Source organism: Homarus americanus, unplaced genomic scaffold (assembly GCF_018991925.1).
Source record: "Homarus americanus isolate GMGI-L3 unplaced genomic scaffold, GMGI_Hamer_2.0 scaffold57980, whole genome shotgun sequence".
Taxonomy (NCBI): Eukaryota; Metazoa; Arthropoda; class Malacostraca; order Decapoda; family Nephropidae; genus Homarus; species Homarus americanus.
The window spans coordinates 23,374,233-23,399,374 of NW_024716703.1; the positions used below are offsets into that span (position 1 = coordinate 23,374,233).

At 40.4% G+C, this 25,142-nt stretch overlaps 3 protein-coding genes across 7 annotated transcripts in view; 2 read left to right on the top strand and 1 right to left on the bottom strand.

The window, feature by feature from the left end:
* Window positions 1-16,857, top strand: part of LOC121858338 — a gene marked incomplete at its 5' end in the record, with an annotated part of 38,734 nt that extends 21,877 nt beyond the window's left edge. The window contains 3 exon segments of the mRNA XM_042354734.1: window positions 1,548-1,674; window positions 8,504-8,567; window positions 15,296-16,857. Coding sequence (XP_042210668.1) covers window positions 1,548-1,674; window positions 8,504-8,567; window positions 15,296-16,295 — 1,191 coding nt within the window.
* LOC121858339 (solute carrier family 49 member 4 homolog) overlaps window positions 1-25,142 on the top strand; it is a 121,240-nt gene that overhangs the window by 79,560 nt on the left and 16,538 nt on the right. The gene's annotated exons all lie outside the window — the stretch shown is intronic.
* On the bottom strand, window positions 24,051-25,050 carry LOC121858340 (copper-specific metallothionein-2-like). Its single transcript, XM_042354742.1, has 3 exons — window positions 24,895-25,050; window positions 24,655-24,753; window positions 24,051-24,472 (listed from the first exon to the last, which is right to left on the bottom strand). The coding sequence occupies exons 1-3, from the start codon at window positions 25,013-25,015 to the stop codon at window positions 24,393-24,395; spliced, it is 300 nt and encodes a 99-aa protein (XP_042210676.1). The 5' UTR covers window positions 25,016-25,050; the 3' UTR covers window positions 24,051-24,392.

Below are 25,142 nucleotides of genomic sequence, written 5' to 3' on the forward strand. Positions count from 1 at the left end.
CTTGTCTTCAGTAATTAACAGTTAGATAAGATCCAAGAGCTAGAATATAATTCAAAGTTCCCAGGTGATAGCAGGTTTAGTAAAGAGAGTCTACTTATACTGTAATATATTTTATCTACTCAGCTATAGGAAGGTTAGTTTTTAACTTTCAAAATCTTGTTCAGAAATGTGAGCAAATAAAATTTTGATTTATAAAACGTCTCTTACATTTCTAATGATTTCTTGTTGTAGACTTTATTGAATAGTTAAACTTCAAGTTAAAAGAAACTCAGAGATTCCCATCTGCTATACAGGTGCTGTACTGTATACAAAGATTACCAACTGAAGAAAAGACTCAAGAACTGGTTGCTGTAGTCATACTGAAAAATGTCTAGTTGTTACTGTACTTGTGGATAGAAACTAAGTGATAGCAGCAGTAGTGTATCTAATTTTTTCCAGATGCGTTTTGTTATTCAGTAAAATTTGATGCTAGAGAAATCAAGAAATATGTGTTTACAGTACAGTAACACTATACACCTTGGGTACTGCTGTAATACAGTACTTAGCGTGATAGTGATTGTTTTTATATTATTTATCATTTCGTCACTTATTGGCATACTAGCTGTTTGGCTGGTTGGTCTGTGCTTTGTTACTTTGTTATGACCTTTATTGTCCAGTGTTAGTAAAGGAGGAAATTTGTAGTGTATTGTAGGGTCACGCTGAGCAATACATACCTTCTCACACGTCCTGAGTCAGGGATTGAACCCAGGACACGATGATAAGAGAGACATGCATTTCTGGTGTATCACCAACACTTACACATTTACTGTACTTCCTTTAATCAATTTACATTTGAAGTACTGTATGTATGTGAGTCTTTGCTATTCTCATAAGCAAAAAGTTATTATAAGTAGCTTCTGAGTAAGTTGTCTTTGCTTTACTTAATTTTGTGTTCTGTTCATCATCCTGCCATTTCTTTGTTCCTTTGCACCTGAGATCCTGATAAGACTTACTGCCACTGGTTCTGTCTCCCACACACAATTTAAATGCATACTGTGACATAGTTCCTTTGCGAACGTGATGAACCTTATAGAACTGTGGTGTAATTATGTATCCTTAAACCCTTGTGTACAGGGCCCTCCTCTGTACTGAATTAAAATTGTGTGGTGTTAGCCAAATAAAATAGTAAAAATGGCATACCTGTAGTTAAAGGGTTAGGAACAGTATGCCATATTATACCAAACATATGTCCTTATGAACCAGAAAGGAAATAACACTGAACATAGATTAGTTACAAAGGAGATCCAATTTTTCTTGTCAAACATCACTGCAAAAAATATTATTCTTTAACAATAATAATCTCTTTTCAGAACTATAGATGCTCAGTGTCGTCCATGCATAATTTTACTGGTATATTTTTTAAAGCTACATTGCCACAATCAATCAAAATTAACTACATTTGAAAAAAATATCAATAGAGCACAGTATTTTAGTTAATCTTACTTGTAGTAATAATTGGAGTGTACTAAGTAGTGTGTGACAGTGTTGTGTTCTGTTATGTACTTCAGGACATGTGTGACATAGACAGCCTGGACCCCCATGAGCCACGTGGATACCTTGATGGGGCAACAAAAAGCTATATGGAGCGTATGGGAGAGCTCATGGCCTCTAGACTTGCCATCAGTGACACTGAAGGTGAGACATCCCAAATCTGGCAATGGGTTTTATATAGTAGTTGTATTTTAAACATCACAGTCATGCAGGTATTAGGAGAACCAGCTATATGCTGCAGTGAGTTATGTGACCTGTTATCTTTCTCTCTTGTTTGCCACAGATTGGCTCTAGTCAGTCAGGCAGTCAGTCATTTCTCTGTTAAGCACTGTTGGCAAGTACTGGGCATGCACAGGCTCTACAATGTACCTGGTTATGCGCCAGTGTTAGTCAAGTCTGGTCTTAAATGAGTTTACACTTGGTAGGTGCTGTCACAACACTGTGGCAGGTTATTACAATTGTTCACAGCTACTGTCACAACACTGGCAGGTTATTACAACACTGGCAGCAAAACTACTGTCATAACACTGGCAGGTTATTACAACAGTTCACAACACTGGCAAGTTATTCCAAGAGTTTACAACTCTTACACCAAAAAAGTAGATCTGACAATTGTCTTCATTATACTTGCAGCTTCTGTAACTTAAGGCTGTGACCCCTAGTGGGGAGGGCATCCTCTAGCTCTGGATATGAACACTTGACTGAGTAATGTCCTTTGAGGTGCTTATTAACTTATATTAAATTACCCCTTGTCCTTCTATTGTACAGCATTAGCCAACCTTATAGTATGGAGTGTAGGCATGCTAGCCACATTTTTTTAATACAGTATGTATTAACTAGCCTTATAGCAGTTAATTCAGACATTACCAGCAACAGTTTGCTAGTATCTATGATCCTGGTTCATGAAAAATAGAATTAAGGCATTTTCCAAGCAACACAATGTTCCTTAGCTGTCAGTGTTGAGAGATACTCAGGGAGGACAGAACACAAGACCTCTATGCTCCAAGTGCGAAAACTGTACAGTACTACCAAGTTCATAACAGACTTGTATCTGCCTGATGTCAGTCTGGTCAAGCTTGAACAGCAAAGCAGAGAAGGGAAGAGGGACAATGACCATTCATGTTCTTGCCAAACTTATGTGTTCATTAAGCCATTGTTCACAAGAAATCTCATGTGTCCCATGCAACTTTTGTCTATTTCATATGGATATGGAGTCTGTTCCAAAATCTCTAAATAATATACAGTATAGTCTGCATTTACGCGGTTTTTGTTTACGCATTTGGTCATTTACGCGGTTTCTTGCCAGAATGAAAATGTTTTAATTGCGCAGTAAATTTGGTCATTTACTCGGCGAGCGGCTGGAGAGGTCCAGACCGCCGCAGCACCATTTTCTACACACGCGTTCCATTCTTGACCATACACGGGAAGCGGCGCGGTGAGTGGTGCGCATTAGGCCGCTCTTATGTTATCGCTGACGTCATATGACGTATTGGACTGTGATTGGGCCACGCATCCTTACCATCCACGCATTCCCTCCGCCGCTAGCTGTGATTAGTTTAATGTAATATGACGTGCCCTGCCACCAGAGGGTAGAAGTCGCTGACCTAGCCGGGCCTGTCTCATTGTTCTCAGTCCGCGTATACAGTTCTCTCTTGTGCCCGCTATTCCCCTCACAACGGCTTCCGCGGGACCCCCACCACCAGAGAAAAACATTGAATTACCTGGACCAAGCCATGATAATGTGAAGGAAATCATCGAGTTGGGGGAGAAACTTAAGCTCATCCTTGAAAACGACCCAGATAAGCATCGGTATGAAGTGTCTAATAACCATCTGACAAAATTTATAGAGCCCTATATCCAGATCTATCTCGACAACATCAATGCTAGTCGTCAACGCAGTATTGAGGACTTCCTCGCTCGCAACCCACCACAACCACAACTGGCCCAAGTCAGTGATAGTGATATTGACGACAGTGAGAATATGGACTTTGAGAAGTTTGTCTGGGAGGCCCTGCAAACATCTGCGAGTAGTGAAAGTGAAAGTGATTCACTGGAGGGCAAATAATCTGCCCTCTGCCTCGGAACCAGCCGCCATCCACGTATGCCGACCCACCTCTTCTACTAACGTAAGTGTTAAAAACCTAATATTATTGATATTTCTTAATTATTAATTGTGTGTGCATACCATCATAAAATTAAGATGTTATTTTGACTACAACGTATGTGACAGTCGGAAAAGTGAGTTTGGTCGCCCAGTCTCTATTTCAATAATCCCATATGTTCTGTTATTTCATTTAAGGCATTTCGTTTTACGCGGGTCGGTTCAATTGATCGTAAATGCAAACTCTTATATATATATATATATATATATATATATATATATATATATATATATATATATATATATATATATATATATATATATATATATATATATATATATATATATATATATATATATATATATATATATATATATATATATATATATTTTATATATATATAAACCAGTGGGATATGCTATGACGGATCTACCCGAATATTTCCTATAACTTGAGCGGTTTTTACCTATAAAAATTGAGATGCCTGTGAGGCATAGCTCCTGCTTGACCTTGTGAGGATGACTATATGGGACTATTTGCGTCAAGCGCATGAATAATGTTGTACCGTATCTTTGTCTCTCATTGTGTAGCCAGTGCACCACTCTTATTGTTGAAATTTCGTCTTTTGATGTGGAAATAGAGTTATTTGTATAAATATTTTTTGTTATACAAGTGTACAATTAGCAACAATGAATCGTCCAAACCAAGTGAAAGCTCACTCTTGAAACTAAGAAAGAAATCATAAAAAAGCGTGAGAATGGAACAAGCATTGCGAAACTTAGTGATGAGTATGGGATGGCTAAATGCGACTATATGTATGATTTTTGAAGAATAACGAGGAGTTGAAAAACTGTGCAAGAAATTGGCTAAGGAATCTCTAGACTTAGCAAAGCAAGGTGTAATGTGATTGAGGAGACAGAAGAATTTACTCTTAGTGTGAGGAAAGAAATGGCGGAGTGATAGCATTAGTGATGCTATAATTTTGTGAAGCCAGACAATTGTTTGAGGACCTTAGCCAAGACTCCCAGTGGAAGTGATAGTGATGTACTTGATGTTTAGGGGTACCAAGGGTGGTTTACTGGTTTCAGAGGAAATAAATTACATAGTGTTGGCAGAGACATGAAGTGATGCTGCTAGTGCAGATAAAGGAAGCAGCTCAGGAACACCATGACATTTTTTTGAATGTAATTAAAGAGGGAGGCTTTGTTTCTCAGCAGGTATTCAACTTGTGATGAAACTGGACTTTCTGGGAAAAAAATGCCTCATACGTACATACATTACCAGGGAGAAACTTCTGTCCTGGCCGCCAAGCCAATGAAGAAACACCCTCCTTCTTTGTACTAATGCTTCTGGTGACTGCAAAATAAACCCCAGAGCTTTCAAAAAAATTAGGAAGACCCGCCTTGGTGTTATGTGGCGGTCAAACCCAAAGGCTTGGGTGACCAGGAATTTATTCTCTGAGTGGATGATTAAGGTGTTTGGACCCAGTGTTCGGGAATACCTCAGGGAGAACAATCTTCCACTGAAAGCTTTGTTGGTGATGGACAATGCACCAGCCCACCCTCCTAATTTGATGGTTGAATTGCCAGAGGAGTTCAACTTCATCACTGTGCACTTCTTGCCACCCAACACAACACCTCTCATCCAGCCCATGGATCAACAGGTAATTTCTAACTTTAAGAAGTTGTACACAAAGGCACTGTTTAGAAAATGTTTTGCATCCACTTCTTCCAGTGATGTTAGCTTGAAGGAATTTTGGAAGAGTCACTTCAATATAGCAGACGCTGTAATTTTAATTACCTCAGCCTGGAAAGAGGTTACTGTGAGGTGTCTTTGTGCTGCTTGGAGGCCATTGTGGCCTGAATGAGTCCTTCAAAGAGAATTTGAAGGCTTCGAAGAGTTTGAAGAAGAGGCTGTTGTTCATGAAATTGTGTCTCTGGGCAATTCCATGGGCCTGGAAGTGGATGATGATGATGTTGAGGAGTTGGTGGAAGAGCACAGTAAGGAATTTCCACTGAGGAGCTGCTTGAGCTTCACAAAGAGGAAAATGAGACACTGAAGCGGAGCTTAACTTCTGAGGAGTCAGGGGAGGATGAGGACAAGGAGGAATGCCGCATCATTCCAGCCAAAGATCTCAAGGATGCGTTCTTTTGCTGGAGTAAACTGTCCAAGCTTGCTGAGGATTATCATCCTGATGTTGGTTCTGTGCAAAAGGCCATCAGTGTGTTTAATGACAATGTTATGAACTACTTTTGGAAGGTCCAGAAATCAAGGTTGAAGCAGCCAACCCTGGATTCCTTCTTTACAAAGGTAACAAAAGAACCTACAGACAAAGTGCCTGTGAGACAGTCACCAAAGAGGGCTAGGAAGAATGACTCCTCTCCTTCCACCTCTTCTCCATAATTCTCTCCTCCCCCCTCCCCCTCTGCCTCCTGTCCTGCATGCTGTACAACACTAAGGTAAGATAAAGTACCGTATTTTTTTACATTTTCCACAGAATTTTTTCAGTGTTAAGTGGTTGTATTTGGGGGCCTGGAACGGATTAATCCTATAACGAACGAATGCTATACTTGAGCGAGGTTCGAGGCAAATTAGATTTGTTATAACACCCCATTGGCATATATATAATATATACAGTCATCGCCAGTTAACGTCCAGGTCGGAGCAGACAACGTCAAGATTGCATAACTACATCCATTGCCCCCCCTCAAAAAAAAAAAAACTTCCGTGACGCCTACTGGACCACCACTCCACGACACTCTGACGGAAACACGATGATCCTCTCCAAACTGGCCAGATATTATGTGTTAAAGGAATATCCTTCCTTCCTTAGGCATTTGCTTCCAGGTGTAATGTTAACCTACATCTATTGAGGATAAAATCTTTCACCTACAAATTGACAATAACATATTTGCTGTAATCAGACATATCTAGTTGCCTCAACAATTGCAACCCCAGTTGCAATTGGGGTTGCAATTTCAAATTCTATGTCATTACTAAGGAATAACGAAGTTTCTAGTGCACTGCACTCAAAGATTAAGAGAAAACGGACAACTCAGGCGTCCTGAAGTGAGAGAAAACGGACTCCTTTGACGGGGCACTCAAATAAAGAGACATAGCTACATGTTTTGTGGACTACCCACTGTACAGTATTGATCGTATCATTTTCATCACTTTGTAATAAACCTAGCCATGCCTATGTGTGTTTATGATATTTACCATAACATTATATATATATATATATATATATATATATATATATATATATATATATATATATATATATATATAATATGCTGATAACCACAAGGAAAGAAGAAAACACGAAGTTCCCAAGCGCTTTCGTGTAATTCACATCTTCAGGGGTGAGTACAGACTAGAGAGAGTAATACAAATCAAGGTGTATATATACAGAGGAGGGTGAGACCAGGTCCACAATGGTCAGGTATTAGGTAATGACCCTACTAATCTTTAAATAGCACACAACGGTTGGTGGTCAGGTCAGATGGTCAAGTGACCCGGCCTTCTCACCTGATCACAAATCTTCTTAATTACAAAATTGTCCAGCTTGTACATGCCGTTACTCAAATTCATGTTGAATGCTTCGGTATGTTTAATAAGACTAGATTCTATGATGTTCCTACTGTCAATTGACTTACATGGTAATATTGAGGAGGCATTATCCCAGTCAATGCAATGCTTGTTATCCCTCAAATGAACAAACAGAGCATTGGATTCCTGGCCTGTCCTAACACTGTATTTGTGTTGTTTAATTCTAGTTGCAAGATCTTTACCTGTCTGGCCTAAGTAAAACATATTACATTCCTTGCAAGGAACTTTATAAATGCAACCAATTGTGTTGTTGGGGGAGTTCTTGATTAACATTTGTTTAACAGTGCATGAGTTTTTAAATGCCACATTGACGTTCCAGGTTTTTAGCTGTGCAGGAATGTGTGAGAAATTTTTGTGAAATGGTAATATTAAGATATTCTTATGGTCATGGGTGGGCTTGGGGTCAGTTCTATAAAAAGTTTTCTTAGTAATGTTTAAGCATTTGTCTATGAAAGATCTAGGGTATTTAAGGTTTGAGCCAATATTATATATATATTTGTATTCCTCATCGATGAATTCCGGACTGCAAATTCTCAAGGCACGTAAAAACATTGTTGAAAATACTGACTGTTTGACTTTATTATGGTGGGCAGAATAATAATGAATGTATGAACACACATTAGTGATGGTCAGTTCAAAACTGATATGTTACATAAATTTATTTGTCAGTGGCCCAAGGTTAAAAATGCTTTGAAAACCTTTGATCTAGATGTATGATAATTATTTTGTGGGTCCCTTATTTTTGACCTGACCTGACTAGTCACGTCACCCCCCTTCTCTTAAGCTCCTCTTCGTGTGTGTTGGTGTGGGGATTAGTGGATGACATCATTATGACCTGACCTCATGTTTTTAAGGTCACCCTGTATATTTAAGCCTCTCTCTGTCCATGTAATCCAGTTGCCTCTGATGATGTCTTGAATAAAGACGAAAGCTAAGGTGCTCCGTTGTTTCCATTTTCCCGTGTGATTTTATCAATATATATATATATATATATATATATATATATATATATATATATATATATATATATATATATATATATATATATATATATATATATATATATATATATATATATATATATATATATATACAGGTACTGTATATATATTATACAGGTACTGTATATATATTGTAACTTTGTTGGTCATCTTGTTAAGTGTTTATCATACTTTACTTTTTTACTTTAACTTTTATAAGTGAAACTAGCTGCCGCTTATATTTCCTGGGAAAGTAATTGTTCTGTTCTCCTCCCACAGAAGGCAGTGTGAGTAACTTCTGGGAAGCTGACCCACCCTCCCGACTCTTGCTGCCCACACCAAGGTACACACTTTGTGCTCCTCTGCACACATTTTCTTCTTAGTAAACATTTTACTTCACTTCAACAGGAAATTCTTATTTTTTCTAGCTCCTAATGATTGTACTATACAATAATCTGGTTCAACGCTCCTAATGATTGTACTGTACAGTAATCTGGTTCAACGCTGCTAATGATTGTACTGTACAGTAATCTGGTTCAACGCTGCTAATGATTGTACTGTACAGTAATCTGGTTCAACGCTCCTAATGATTGTACTGTACAGTAATCTGGTTCAACGCTCCTAATGATTGTACTGTACTGTAATCTGGTTAAACGCTCCTAATGATTGTACTGTACAGTAATCTTGTCAACGCTCCTATGATTGTTCTGTGCAGTAATCTGCTTCAACGCTCCTAATGATTGTACTGTACTGTAATATGGTTCAACGCTGCTAATGATTGTACTGTACAGTAATCTGGTTCATCGCTGCTAATGATTGTACTACAGTGAACCCTCACTTTACGCGGTTAATTCAACCCACGGCAGCCCGCGTAAAGTGAACAACATAACATATGGGATTAATTGAAATAGAGACCGGGCCGACCCCCAAACTCCACTTTTTCCCGACACAATACGTACGTTTTACTAAAAATAACCTCTTAACTTTATGATGGTATTCACCCACATTTAATAAAGAAGGGAACAGTCAATAAGAGAAGAATAAACTGAAGGTTAGGTTAGAAAAAAACAAGGTTGGGGTTAACACTTACGTTAGTAGAAGAGATGGGTCGGCGTAGGGGAATGGAGGCTGGTTCCGAGGCAGAGGGCAGGCTACTGGCCCTCAGGTGAGTCTTCATCGGTGTCATCCACACTTACTAGTGCCTCCCTGACAAATCCCTCAAAGTCATCATCACTGTCTCTACCTCTGTCACTATCACTGGCTTGGGCTGGCTGTGGTGGGTTGCGGGCGAAGAAATCTCTGTTATGCTTTGTTGACGGCTGGTGTTTATGTTGTCGTGATAAACCTTGATGTAGGGCTCCATAGTCTGCAACAGCTGGGTAGTGAAGATTTCATACCTGTTTGCGTCAGGGTCGTCGGAAAGGAGGAGCTTGACTTTCTTGATACACTCGATGGCACCCCTAACATTACTATGGGATAAGCGGCGTTCTTCTTGGGATGACTCACCACCTGCCTCTTCACTGACATCATCATCAAAAACCATCTCGTCGGTAGTCACATCAGGATCCCTTATCACCTCCAGGATGTCGTCGTTGGTGGTCTCGGAGAAGCCTGCAGCTGTAACACTCTGCGCAGCTTCTCTGGCAAGGTCCACTGATACTGCAACAGTCTGAACCTCGCCAGTCACAGATTTACTCTGCCTAACACCCGGAATGCCTTGCAACACATGTCTCCAAGCATGACGAACAGTTGCTACAGACAGCTGATCCCATGCCTCCACCAAGAAGTCCACAGCTTTCTTGACATTGAATGTTCTCCAGAATTGTTTTAAAAGTACTTCTTGCTCTGCCAACTGTTGATCCTCGTCGTCTTCGCTCTTGCTATCTGTGTTGGTGTCACTCAGGTTACGCAACTCTTCCTTGGTGTTGGTGTAGTCGTTCAGGTTGAATTTTTTAGCAGAGAATGCAGCTTTTACATTACAGATTAACTCTTGGTCCATGGGCTGTAATATAGATGGCGTGTTGGGAGGAAGGAAGGCCACTTTTACGTTGGGGTGACGATCTAACAGTAGGGGCGAGTGTCCTGGTGCGTTGTCCAGCAGCAACAAAATCTTGAATAGCACATTCTGTTGCTCACAGAATTTCTTCACATCGGGAACGAAACAGTCATCAAACCAGGAGAGGGACAGTGTAGAGAACATCCACGCCTTACGTGCGGTCAGCCAGTGGACATTTAGCTTGGTCATGTCCATGTTCTTGTAGGCGTGTGGCTTGCGTGCTGTGTGGATCACCGATAACTTGAGCTTACAGGTACCGGAGGCATTGGTGGTAAACAGGACGGTGATGCGCTCCTTCTGCAACTTCCAGCCCCGACACTTGCTGGCATTCTTCACAAAGAAGGTCTTGGAAGGTAGCTTTTTCCAAAAAAGACCAGATTCGTCCATGTTAAACACCTGGTCGTCGGTGTACTGTCCTTCCTCCATAATCTCACGTAAAAACGGAGGAAATTCCCTAGCCGCAACACGGTCAGCACTAGCTTCTTCACCACCAATGTTGATATTGGTGATCTTGTTTCTCTTCTTAAACCTCTGTAACCACCCAGAGGAAGCATTAAAGGGTTTGGGCTCTGTAATTCCCATCTTTCGTGACGCTGCAGCATACAGTTCACGTGCGTACTCCTTAACTGAGCTCATGTCCACCGCCATGTTCCGTCGTGCCTGATGCACCAAGTAGCTCACAAGTAATTTTTCTGTCTTGAGAAGCACCTGGTTGTGGCAATACTTGATCATAGAGCACCTGTAGACTTTGTGATGTTCATGTGCTCCTTTATCTTGGCTGCATCCTTCTTAATTGTCCTGATCGTAGAATCATTAATACCATGCTGGCGCGCGAGATCAACCTGTCTTGTTCCTTTCTCCAACTCTTGTATGATCTTATATTTAATTTCGTAGCTTAAGGAACGTTGTGTCTTCTTTGGCTTAGAGCGGCTGGGTCCAGGTAATGCAAGGTTTCTTTGTGGTGGTGGTGGTTCGGTGGAAGCCATTCTTATGGAACAATGGATACCGATATACACGGTGTAGCCTGGAGGGGTGTAACTGACGCGGTAGGTCGAGGGGCTTGAACGCTCCCGCGGCGGGGCACGTCATTAAACCAATCACAGCTAGCAGGGAGGGAGGTAAGGATGCTTTGCCCAATCACAGTCAGCTACGTCATATGACGTCACCGATAACGCAACAAAGACATACACTGCGCAACCTACTCGCGCCGCTTACACAACATGGCGGATGGCGGGAGGTTTGGATCCAAAAATGGCGTGGCGCGAGAGGACCGCCAGCCGGTCTCCGCGTAAAGGGGTACACACACCGCGGAAAGTGAGCATTCCGGTTTCGGCAGGGTACCTCGTAAATGTGGAAACGCGTAAAGTGGGACCGCGTAAAGCGAGGGTTGACTGTACTGTAATCTGGTTCAACGCTGCTAATGATTGTACTGTACAGTAATCTGGTTCAACGCTCCTAATGATTGTACTGTATTGTAATCTGGTTCAACACTGCTAATGATTGTACTGTACAGTAATCTGGTTTACACGCTGCTAATGATTGTACTGTACATTATCTGGTTCACACGCTGCTGATGATTGTACTGTACAGTAATCTGGTTCACACGCTGCTAGTGATTATACTGTACATAATCTGGTTCACACACTGCTAATGATGGTACTGCACAATAATCTGGTTCAATGCTCCTACTGATTGTACTGTACAGTAATCTGGTTCAACGCTGCTAATGATTGTACTGTACAGTAATCTGGTTCAACGCTCCTAATGATTGTACTGTACAGTAATCTGGTTCAACGCTCCTAATGATTGTACTGTACTGTAATCTGGTTCAGCGCTCTTATGATTGTTCTGTGCAGTAATCTGGTTCAACGCTCCTAATGATTGTACTGTACAGTAATCTGGTTCAACGCTCCTAATGATTGTACTGTACAGTAATCTGCTTCAACGCTCCTAATGATTGTATTGTCCAGTAATCTTGTTCAACGCTCCTATGATTGTTCTGTGCAGTAATCTGCTTCAACGCTCCTAATGATTGTACTGCACAGTAATCTGGTTCACATGCTGCTGATGATTGTACTGTACATAATCTGGTTCACACACTGCTAATGATGCTACTGTACAATAATCTGGTTCAACGCTCCTAATGATTGTACTGCACAGTAATCTGGTTCACATGCTGCTGATGATTGTACTGTACATAATCTGGTTCACACACTGCTAATGATGCTACTGTACAATAATCTGGATCAACGCTCCTAATGATTGTACTGTACAGTAATCTGGTTCAACGCTCCTAATGATTGTACTGTACAGTAATCTGGTTCACATGCTGCTGATGATTGTACTGTACATAATCTGGTTCACACACTGCTAATGATGCTACTGTACAATAATCTGGTTCAACGCTCCTAATGATTGTACTGTACAGTAATCTGGTTCAACGCTCCTAATGATTGTACTGTACAGTAATCTGGTTCAACGCTGCTAATGATTGTACTGCACTGTAATCTGGTTCAACGCTCCTAATGATTGTACTATACAGTAATCTGGTTCAACGCTGCTAATGATTGTACTGTACTGTAAACTGGTTCAATGGTGCTAATGATTGTACTGTACAGTGGTCCCTCGGTTAACGAGCACAATCCGTTCCAGCAGGTTGCTCGTTAACCGAAAAACTCGTTAACCGAAACCATTGTTTCAATGGGTTTTTGGGTAATTGGTTCAAGCTCACCGAAAATTGCCTAAATTCAATAAAAAAGGTAGAAAAGTACACTTACTTTGAGGTGTGTATGTAGAAGGCTCCTGGATGATGATGATGATGGGAATTAGAATGGGGGTGGAGGAGAAGGAAGAAGAGAAGGCATTGGGGTGGAAGAGAAGTCACCCCATGGTGCCATTGCACCCATAAAATTTTAGCTCTCTTGGTGTAATTCAAGATTATTTTCTTTAAATCAACACTGCACTGCATTATATATTGTCAATATGTAAAATATATTTCAAAATGACCAATAATTTGCTTGGAAACACAGAAAAAAGCGTTTAGTTGAAGAGAGTCTCAAGGAAGATGTTACCTCCACTGAAAACAGAGAGAGACTGGTGTGTTAGCAGGCTGGATGGCACGCCAGAAACTAGTTTCTTTACCTTCAATTATGCTCAATAATTGTTAAAATGACTAAAAAAGTTAATATTAAACTTTTAAAATTATTGAATAGTATAAACTTCTTGATATTTACTAAAATAGTAAGGAATTTAAGCCCTAAAACCGATTAATGTATTGGCAGACTAATACTACAGCTGGTGGACCGCCAAATGCAAGTGAAAACATGTTGAAGTCGGCTCGTAAAAAACTCGTTAATCGAGGGATAGCTCGTTAACCGAAGTTAAGAATCTTATGGAAGGTAAATCGTTAACCGAAATCTCGTTAACCGAGGCGCTCGTTAACCGAGGGACCACTGTACAGTAATCTGGTTCAACGCTGCTAATGATTGTACTGTACAGTAATCTGGTTCACACGCTGCTAATGATTGTACTGTACATAATCTGGTTACCACGCTGCTGATGATTGTATTGTACATAATCTGGTTCACACGCTGCTAATGATGGTACTGTACAATAATCTAGTTCACACGCTGCTAATGATTGTACTGTAATCTGGTTCACATGCTAATTATTGTACTTTTTTGTAATCTAGGTCACACGCTGCTAATGATTGTACTGTACATAATCTGGTTCACATGCTGCTAATGATTGTAGTGTACAGTAATCTTGTTCACACACTGCTAATGATTGTACTGTACAGTAATCTTGTTCACACACTGCTAATGATTGTACTGTACAGTAATCTGGTTCACATGCTGCTAATGATTGCGCAGTAATCTGGAACACACACTTTTATTTAAGGGAAGATCTGTTTACGGTATTTTAGTTGAATTATTGTATACCTAAATCGCACATACTTTTTCGAGATATGATATCCCGATCAGCGATATTCTGCTTTAACAACGGTCGTAAATTAAGATTATCTTGTTATATATGATAAAAAAATTCACTTTACCAATGTCCAACGAATAGCCATCAATAACAGTTGGTTGGAAATTTATTTTTTATCTTTAGTGCAAACTGTGGGTTGTATACAGTATACTCAAATTAATTGCGGTCTTACAAGGATTCCAGCAATGCAAATTATATTTTTCTATGTCAAATCAGTTCCATTTTATAAGGAAACAATATTTAACCCTACTCGAGCGCCACCACACCTCCAACCCGCTCATTACAGCCCTGTGTTTGGTTCTTTGTAGTATATAAACTCGCCATCGCCTGGTGCAACAATTAATGGCCAGCATTGTACATTGTACATATCATTGGTGTTTTTTCTTATATATAGTGATAGGACAGCACTAACATTGAACTGTATTCTGGTGGCAGCGAAGTGATATTTTTTTGTGTTTTTGTTACTGTAAGGTGCGTCAACTCTGTTGTTTTGAAACTGTGAATAGTGTCAGCTGCTATCACTGTTTTTGTTATCATCGTTTGCTCTGTTTTTCTGACAAGTGCTTTTGCTCTGTTTTTCTGACTGAAGTGAGCAGTGTAACTTTGAAAATGTCTGGGAAGGCCAAGGCATCCAAGACAACCAAATCTCTGAGGTGAAACTTGACTTTGTTAAGCAATACGAGACTCCCTATCTACAATAATTAGCGATGGGTTCTTCGGGAACCTAACCCCATCATATCTCGAGGTTTACCTGTATTTTGTATTACATTTACAGGAGTGGTAAATGATTGGAGAAAACCACCCAATAAATAATTTTGAGCTGAAATAGAACATGTCCATTTTTTAGGCTAAATAGGATTTGAGAAGATATACTTGTATACCTACCTAGAAATTTATTAATAGATTATAAGAATCTAATTATTCTGCAGTTACAGGAAACACTGTATGTAATAAAGTACTATAAATAATAACTAAACAGGTAGTAGTACGTTACACTGTTTTACTAACTATAGGTTATCCTCCAGTGTCAGAAGACTGGAGGCCCTGGAGCCAGTGGTGGCCAAGACACGGCTGCACGATCCTCGACGACCTGCCAGAACCACCCGACCAACACCAACCATGTACTCCTCCGTCCGCACTGCCCACGTCATACACCGAGGCACTGCCCACCTACACAGGGTCCCCTTTACTCGCAGGGACAAACATAATGATCAAATAAAGAACAAAAGAAGAGACAAGGATGAGGAAAAATCATTCCAGTACCTTCAAGATGACAGAATGAAAGAGAACGGGCACTTACAAAATTATGACTCTAGATCTGTTTATAATGGATACGACAACAATAACTTAATATGGGTCAGAAAACCTAATGGAGATACTTTAGACTATCTAACGGATTCATTGAGTAATGCAAATTTTAGTTATCATCGCTATTCGTCTCAGCCGTGCCAGCTGGACATGGGACCCTGTGAGGATCTCCTGGTATCAGGTGAGGAGGTAGTCCTAAGACTATCGGTCCCCCCAACACCCAAGATGGTCGTCACTGCCAGGCCTTGGGAAGAAACTTCAGGGTCGCTAGCATCGCGGAAGGGTAGTACAACTAGGCACAGCAGAAGGGGCAGTACCACTAAAGTTTCCACCACAAGAGATATGGATGAAGAGCAACTGTGTGCTGATATTGCTACTTGTGATACTCTTTTTTTAGACACTTCTGCTCAGGAAACACCAGAACTGATTGCTGCTAGGAACCTGAAGGGTAAAGTTAAGAAGAAAAAATCTGTTAAAACACGAGGTGGAAGTGGGGAGACAGAAAAGAGAAAAGATGATAAAGAAAGTGAAAGCAACTATAAGGTCACACAAGATGAAGACTCCGAAAAACTTTTTAAGGTGGATGACGGACATGGGAAAGAGGTGTCTGAAAGTACACCCTCTGAAGGTAAGATTAAAAAAAAGATAAAGATCGTTATTGGTAAAAAGTCTAAGACCAAAGTAAGTAAGAAAAATTTACAAGAGAAATATTCATAGGCCATTTTGCATATGAATACAATCAGGTGAAGCATAACTTAATATACGGTAGTGCACCAATTACAGGTACTGTATACTGTATTTTTATAATATATTTTGTCCAATAATTTGTTTATTTTATCATAAGTTAGTTAGACTTAAAAGTTTCATTGAATAAAAAACTGTTTGTTTATTGTATAATAAGTTAGTCAGATATTTCAATGGCAGCTTGTTTAAAAAAAATTGATGATTGCCCCTAATAAATTACTGCATGGTATATATTGTCTACATAAAGCTTTTTGTAGTTACAGATTGTGAATAATGTGTTTTCATAATGTGATAAAAATTACTGTACTGTATACAGTATATGCAACAAGACCAAAGCTCAGTCTAGGACCAACAATGCATTTAGAAGCATTATCACCTTTTACAATTTTCACATTTCTTATTAAAAAATTTTGCGATAGCATCAGCGAGCCTATAAAGAAAATGTGCTGTGTGTGAATTTTGGCAGTGAGAAAGTAGTGTGTTTATACTGTACTATACACAAGGTTAGCACAAAAATATAAGCAAATTCTTAGGAGTAGTTTTTCATTGTCCACATTGTTTACAAATACTGTACAGGTAATCAGATATAATAAATTAAACAATAGAAAGTAAGCATTTATCAAACAGGGAGGTTCTACCGCCTGGGAAGATATTGGAAACACATTGTGTTGTCTATTGGTAGACCCTGCTGCCATATGGCATCACAAATATTGTGACCAAGTCCCAGGTTGCTGATCTGACTTTCTGCCTCATTTACACACAATTGCAGGGTCTCAGTTGTTTCTCTTACTTTGACAACACAACATACATGCAGTACTGTACAGTATATTGTTTCTCACCTCTTATTTTTATTTTTTTGCCCCCACAGACCCTGATGTCGGTCAGTGACCTGTGCCCAGGTGGGCTAATACCCGTAAAAAAAAAAAGGAAAGAAAGACATGGTGAAACAGTTGAGTGATGTTGGAATGTGAGAGGATGTGTTGGTGGTGTAGGTAGAGGGATGTGTTGATGGTGGTGACTGGGGGGATGGTTTTACTTTTACTTTTTTATCCTCTTCGCTACTTATCAGCTTGTTAGCTGCTTGGGCGGTCGGTCACGTCTCTGTTACGCACGGTTGGCAAGTACTGGGCATGCACTGGCTCTTGGATGTATCTGATCCTGCTCCAGTGCTGGTCAAGTCTGGTCTTGAAACAGCTCACACTCTGAGCTGCCACAAAACTCATTGGCAGGTTGTTCCAAGAGTTCACAAGTTTCACTCCGAAAAAGTTTGCCCTCACAGTTTTCTGGACTTGCTGTGACCCCTTATGGGGCAGGCATCTGCCAGCTCCAGGTATGGACACTCTACTGAGTAGTGCCCCTGAGATGTTTATACATTTCGATTAGGTTCCCGCTTGCCTGTCTGTAGTATAAGCTAGGCAGTTGCAGGCACTCTTAATCTTTCTGGACAGCTGAGGTGCAGAATTGCAGGCACCAGTCTGGTGGCCCTTCTCTGGACATTTTCAATCAACTGACAGTCTCTAGCATATCTCAGGGACCAGGCGGGGAAGCACCTTACTCTTGAAGATCGTTATGAGTTTGGCTGTGAGGAAAGAAGGATGTACTATATTGGGTTATTCTAGTGTGACCGACATCCACAGAGAAACGGTGGACACCGCGAGCAAGACGAGTGTTACGAGCCCACGGCCTTGCCAGCGGTACACAGGGTGCCAAATCCTCCGAACATTGCCCATTAAAGTACAGTGATCCCTCGGTTAACGAATTACATTCCATAAGAATATTCAATTAAGTTAACGAAAAAAATTTGGTTAACGAATTCCTTACGAATTCCTCTCAACATGTTTTCGCTTGCTCACCAGCTGGAATATTAGTCCGCCAATACAGTAATCGGTTCTAGGGCTTAAATTCGTTCCCATTTGAGTAAATATCAAGAAGGTTGTATATTCAATAATTTTGAAAGTTTTATATTAAATTTTTTAGTCATTTTAACAATTATTGAACATAATTGAAGTACAGTACAGGAAACTAGTTTTTAGCACGCCAAACAGCCACTTGACTCACCCAGCAGGCGTCAGTTTGTGTCTCTGCTCAGTGGAGGTAACATCTTGCTTTAGACTCTCTTGAACATAAACTATTTTTATGTTTTTACAGTACCTGTACAATTATTGGTCATTCTGAAATTTAGTTTACATATTGACAATATATAGTGCAGTGCAGTGTTGATTTAAAGAAAATAATCTTGAATTACACCTAGTGAACTTAAAATTTTATGGGTGAAATGGCGGCATGAAGCATGAGGTGATTTCTCTTCCACCCCCACTTCCTTCTCTTCTCCCTTCTCCTCCACCCCCACTTCTAATTCCAATCATCATAATCATCATCAACCAGGCGCCTTCTACATGCACACCTCAAAGTAATTGTACTTTACTGCATTTATTTTTAGTTTGTATGTATTTTTCGATGAGCTGGAACCAATTACCCAAAATCCCATTAAAACAATGGTTTCGGTTTACGAACGACCTTCTGGAACGAAGTGTGTTCGTTAACCGAGGGACCACTGTACCTGTATAAGAGAGTGAGTGAAGCAACATTGCGGCAAAGAGAAAGGGAAGAAAGTTTATTAACTAAAGGACGAATCCACCCGATCTAACAGATGGACAGAAGAAGAGCCACCCCAGATATGAGAGCAGTACTCCAAGTTAGGATGAATGAATCCCTTATAAACTTGAAGCAACTGTTCAGGAGTGAAGTAGCTACAGCTGTACAGCATTCCCAGCTTTCAGGAGACGGCTTTAGCAATGTTGTGGATGTGTGGCTTCCATGACATACAGTATAGTCTCGGTTTACGCGGATTTTCCTTACGCGGTTGGTCATTTACGCGGCACCTGTCCAGACGCGCCAATTATTAGTTACGTGGTACATTCCTGAATTTACGCAGGAAGCGGCGCGGACAAGCTGTGCGCTAGGTCGCTCTTACGTCACTGCTGACGTCAGATGACGTTTCGGACTGTGATTGGTCCATGCATCCTTACCACCCACGCATCCCCTCCGCCGCGAGCTGTGATTGGTCTATTTAACCTTGCTTGCCCAGTCAACAAAACATTACCGAGTTCTTCACCTGCCACCCACCACAGCCAACCCAAGTCAGTGATAGTGAGGATATGGACTATGAGGGGATTGACAAGGAGGCCCTGCTAGCCTCTGTGGTGGATAGTGATACAGGTGATACAAGTGATACAGGTGAGGGCCAATAATCTGCCTCGGAACTAACCCCCCATCCCCCTGTGCCCAGCCATCTCTTCTACTTACGTAAGTGTTAAAAAACCTAATATTATTGATATTTCTCTTAAATATTAATTGTGTGTGCATACCATCATAAAATTAAGATGATATTTTTACTACAACGTACGTATTGTGTCGGAAAAAGTGTAGTCTGGCGGTCGGCCCAGCCTTTATTTCAATTAATCCCATATGTTCTGTTATTTTGTTTACGCATTTCGCGTTATACGCGGACCTCCATGGGTTTAATTGACAGCGTAAAACGAGACTATACTGTATTAGAGGAAATGGTGAGGGCTAGTATTTCTATTTTAGAATTTGGCAGAATGATTGCATCCTGAAATGTGATTGGTGGGAGATCATCTAATTTGGAAAGTGTAATTGGTAAATACTGAGTTTTATTACTATTGAATTTAACCAAGTTTCTACCTCCCCATTTGGATATGCTGCACACATCCGCCTTGATAGATGAAATGATATCAGCTCTAGAAACAGACCTAATTTGAGAGTTAGGGGAAGGGAAAAATGAGAAAAAGAGTGAAGAGTAGAATCATCAGCGTAAGAATGGATAGAATTAGTCGTACTGTGAAGTAAATTATTGATAAAAAGAAGAAAGAGTAGGTGAACGAACAGAACCCTGTGGGACACCACTATTGGTAGAGAAAAAGCAAAAGATCGATCCCTCAACAACAACTGCTATAGATCAGTTCTCAAGGAAGCTAGAAATTAGAGAACAAAGTGGGGGAGTGAAACCATAAGAAGGAAGTTTATAAAGCAAAGACTTGTGCCATACCCTGTCAAATGCTTTGGAAATGTCTAGGGCCACGACGAAAGTTTCTCCATAATCCCTAAGAGAGGATGACCAAAGATGGGTGCAGTAGGAGAGCATATCACCAGTAGATCTCTCCTGGCAAAAGCCATATTGGCGATCCGACAAAAGAGAAAAGCATTCAAGGTGACGGAAAAAATGAAAGTTTAAAATTGTCGTGGATTTAATGAGTCTAGGCGTGGATGTTATATAGGCTATTAATACAGTATTATTATATTACAGTTTTATGTTCCTTATATTTCTTACCGTAGAGTTAGATACCTTCACACTGGTTACTTACAGGAGATTATGGTGTATCTACGTAGAAATTCACTCCACCACCCGACATTCCATGATTTATACTTGATAAATGATGATTTAATGAGTTCCATTAATTTCCAACATCCATCTAAGTCATTGCTTATCCTTTGTCATAATCAATCAGTCATTACATTTAGTAATCCAGTAATAAGATAGGAATCACAGATATGGGCAGGAGGAGTATCTCAGAGATAGGTATAAGGAAGTATCTTCGAATGTTTAGAAAAATTTACAGAAGGCAAAGAGGGACTACGAAATCAGGATAGCAAGAGAATCCAAGGCGTATCCCAAGGGATTTTTCCAGGTATATAGCACAAAGATCAAGGACAAAGTGGGGCCTTTAAAATCAGAGAGAGGGGAAGTGATCGATGATAGTAAGGAAATAAGCAAAGCATTAAACAGCTACTTATCAGTTTTCACTGAAGAAATTCACAAGGAAATGCCTGAGGTGGAACTGATATTTAAGGGAAATGAAGAAGAGAAACTAAAGGATATCACTACCAGAAAAGAGGATGCTTTTAAGAAGATAAATAAATTAAAGAAGACAAAATCCCCAGGGCCAGATGAAATTTTCCCTCGAGTTTTGAAAGAGTGTATGGAACATTAGCGGACCCCTCGTAAATTTATTGACCAAATCATTAGAAACGCGTTATGCCAGATTTGTGGAGACAGGCAAATGTAGTACCCATATTCAAAAAGGGGGACAGCATCAGTGTCAAATTACCAGCCGATTAGTTTGACGTCAATGGTTGGGAAATTTCTTGAATCAATTATAGCAAATAGCATCCGATCGCATTTAGAGAAAAACAAATTAATCCACGACTCTCAACATGGATTTTCAAAGGGAATATCTTGTCTAACAAATCTGCTGACGATTTTTAGGAAAGTTTATGAGGTAGTAGATAATGACGAAAATTACTATGTTATTTACTTAGACTTTAGCAAAGCATTTGACGGTACCGCATCAGAAGCTTCTGAGAAAAGTTTGGCTCATGGTATCGAGGGGAAAGTTTTAAATTGGATAAAATCGTGGCTCACCGATAGAAAACAGGTCAGCGTAGATGGTTTTAAATCTGAGTGGGGCTGTGTAACTAGTGGGGTTCCCCATGGGTCAGTACTGGGCCCACTCTTGTTCATAATCTACATAAACGATCTAGATTAGATACTGGGATCAGCAGTGACATAAGCAAGTTTGCGGATGACACCAAAATAGGGCGGCAGATTAACTCAGGGCAGGATGCAAATGCACTACAGGAGGATTTAAATAAACTGGAGGAGTGGTCCGAAAAATGGCAAATGAAATTCAACACCAGCAATTGCAGTGTACTTAATATTGGAAGAACAAATACAGTACTGTCAATGTACACAGCCTTAACAACATGAAACTAGAGAAGTCGACTTGTGAAAGAGACTTAAGGGCACTCTTAAGCCGAGAAAAGGGAGGTACATGTAAGTAATAAGAGTGCGGAGGTCATATTGCAACTATATCTTGCGCTAGTCAGGCCGCACCTCGATTATGCTGTTCAGTTCTGGCGCCCTAATTATAGAATGGATATCAATTCACTGGAGTCGGTGCAGCGAAGAATGACAAAAATAATTCCAGGACTTGGAAACCTTCCCTATGTAAATAGATTAAAGAAACTAAACTTGCATTCCCTAGAAAGACGAAGAGTGCAGGGAGATATGATAGAAGTATTCAAGTGGGTGAAAGGAATCAATAAAGAAGATAGAGACAAAGTTCTTATAATATCCGAGCAGGATAGGACTCGAAGCAACGGATTTAAGTTGGATAAGTTTAGGTTTAGGAGGGAGATAGGAATGAACTGGTTCACAAATAGGGTGGTAGATGAGTGGAACAAGCATAGCAACTTTGTATAAGTGCTGGGTTGCTGGAAATTTATAAAAGGAGGCTAGATAGATTCATGGACGATAGAGAGTGGTTGTAACTCTTGACAGGAGCTGCCATGCACAGGCCAATCTGCTATTGCAGACTCCTTATTTTCTTTTGTTCTTATGTGTTGGTGGTGGAGGCTAGTTGTGTTGGAGACCAAGGGATGTGTTTGTGGTGGTGGCTAGGAGTTGTGTTGTAGACTGGGGGATGTGTTGGTGGTGGAGGCTAGAAGTTGTGTTTGAGACCGTTGATGTATTGGTGGTGGGGGCTGGGAGTTGTATTGGAGACTGGGGGATATTTTGGTGGTGGGGGCTGGGAGTTGTATTGGAGACTGGGGGATATTTTGGTGGTGGAGGCTATTAGGAGTACAGTAGTAAGGGATGTTGCCTGGACGTAATCAATAATTAATGTAACATCATCGACTGAATGCAAACCCTGTCCGTGAATCATTATCATGACATGGTAAATATTGAAGTAGTGACGCCGTTTCTGTAACTGAATACGTATAGTCACCACTGAAGACAGTTTCATGTCATTGTTTTCTTTAACCCTGACAAAACATCTTTTCCTTTAACTTTTAAAATATCCTGTTTTTATTGTGCAAACACCACACTCTAAGTTAACGAGCTGCATGACCCAGTGTCAAGGAATAGTCCGAGAGGACCGGACAACTCGCCAACTGCACTGGCTAGTGGCTACCCATTACCCCGGAATACGATCCGCAAATCTATTAACATCCAGGTTCCCAATTACTGCTGGGGGTAGACACAGGCAAATGGCGTAAAGAAACTTACCCATAGTTCCACCCTGCCCGAGGATCGAACTCGGGTCCGCTCGTTTGCGAGGCGAGGATGCTGACCATTACAACACAAGTCGATTAGCACTTTTACTAACCCTCTTCGTCACACTGATTGACTAGTGCGTTCGGTCACGTCTCTGTTACGCACTGCTGGCAAATACTGGAAAATTGGATATGTACTGGTTCAAGAATGTATCTGTACCTGCGCCAGTGTTGTTCAAGTTTTGTCTTGAATGAGCTCGCACTCGGTGTCGTCACAACTCTCTCTGGCAGATTGTTTCAAGAATTCACAACTCTCACTGCAAAAAGTTTGCCCTGACAATTTCGGAACTTGTGGCTTCTTCAACCTTAATGTGAATCCTAGTGGGGCAGGCAAACGCAAGCTCCAGGTATGAACACTCGTCTGAATAATGTCCTCAGAGATGTTTATAAACTTCTATTAAGTCACCTCTTGCCTGCCCTATCTCTCTGGGTACCGAGGTGCTTTAGTCCAAAAGTTTATCCTATAAACCTTGTAACATATTGATAAAACCTACAGAGTTTGATGCAAATCAGCAAAACAGTTCTCTAGTTATTTTAGATACATACAGGACATTGTTCAATAGTGGTGGGCAGGGTAATAAAAAAAAAAGCTCACAAAGGGACTGTTCTCTTATTTATATCAATGATTATTAAATCTCAAGTTATGTGTGTCAATTTATTACATTTGTTAATGACTATGATAAATATCATAAACACTACAGTACAGTACATAAGATTCTAAAGTTATCCTAAACATGTCAGTGATGTACGTACAAATAAAGAGCATAGTAATGGCAGATCTAATTTATAGTTTTGATCAACTTGCAGTCACAGTATATTGATCTATTATCTGCAAGTCTACCAACGTCACATGACCACTAGATGACGTGTCCACCAGCGCCAGGTGTAGTGGTATCAGCTGGTGCCCTGGGCGCTTGTATTTATTGAGATGGACTACTTCATGGGACAGGGGCTGCACTTACAGTCGGTCCCACAGCAACAGGCAGAAGACTTACACTGGCAGCTGGACCCACCTGTCGACAGGATAAAATATATTTTACTTCTTGCACAGTTAAAATTAAGCGATATAGATCAAGGGATTTAAATAAAAACAAAATAAATTACCACCAATCTACTAGTTAAGTATAAAGAGGTTTGTAGGATATAACAAATAAGAATATGATAACTGAGTCTTAGAAATGAAAAGTGTAGTTACAGTTGCCATCTGAGCACGAGCAGGACTTCTTGCTGGGACAAGAGGCACAGTTACAGTTGGTGCCGCAGCAACAGGCTCCGGACCCACACTTGCATGAGGCTGTGGATAACAACACACTTTACTCTCGCTTGTTGCACTAATTTGATTCGTTTTGATGTGACGCCAGGGAATAGGTAAAGGAAAATAATAACTAAATCATCAAAATAAACCTGCGTGATCCAAAAATCAAAATATACTCACTTCCACATCCACAAGGCATGACGGTGGTGGTGACTGTTCTGCTGTTGATATCTGGGTGCAGTAAGAGAGATGATGAGTTTATGAGCATATCACAAAAGCGGAAACATATATAGCGTCTCATCAAGGGTGTCGTGTGGAGAGAACAAAGTGATAGGCACGGGTGCGGGTCGTGCGCAGCTGTTGGGGGTGGGGGGAAGGGGAGCATACGCACCAAGATCACTTAATTATCTCCTCCCGACTGTATTTTT

Coding starts and splice junctions, on each gene's coding strand:
- LOC121858340 (XM_042354742.1), bottom strand. CDS start 25,015: ATGAGACGCTATATATGTTTCCGCTTTTGTGATATGCTCATAAACTCA. Junction 24,754..24,894: donor CATGCCTTGTGGATGTGGAA/GTGAGTATATTT, acceptor TGTTATCCACAG/CCTCATGCAAGTGTGGGTCC. Junction 24,473..24,654: donor CTCGTGCTCAGATGGCAACT/GTAACTACACTT, acceptor TCCTGTCGACAG/GTGGGTCCAGCTGCCAGTGT.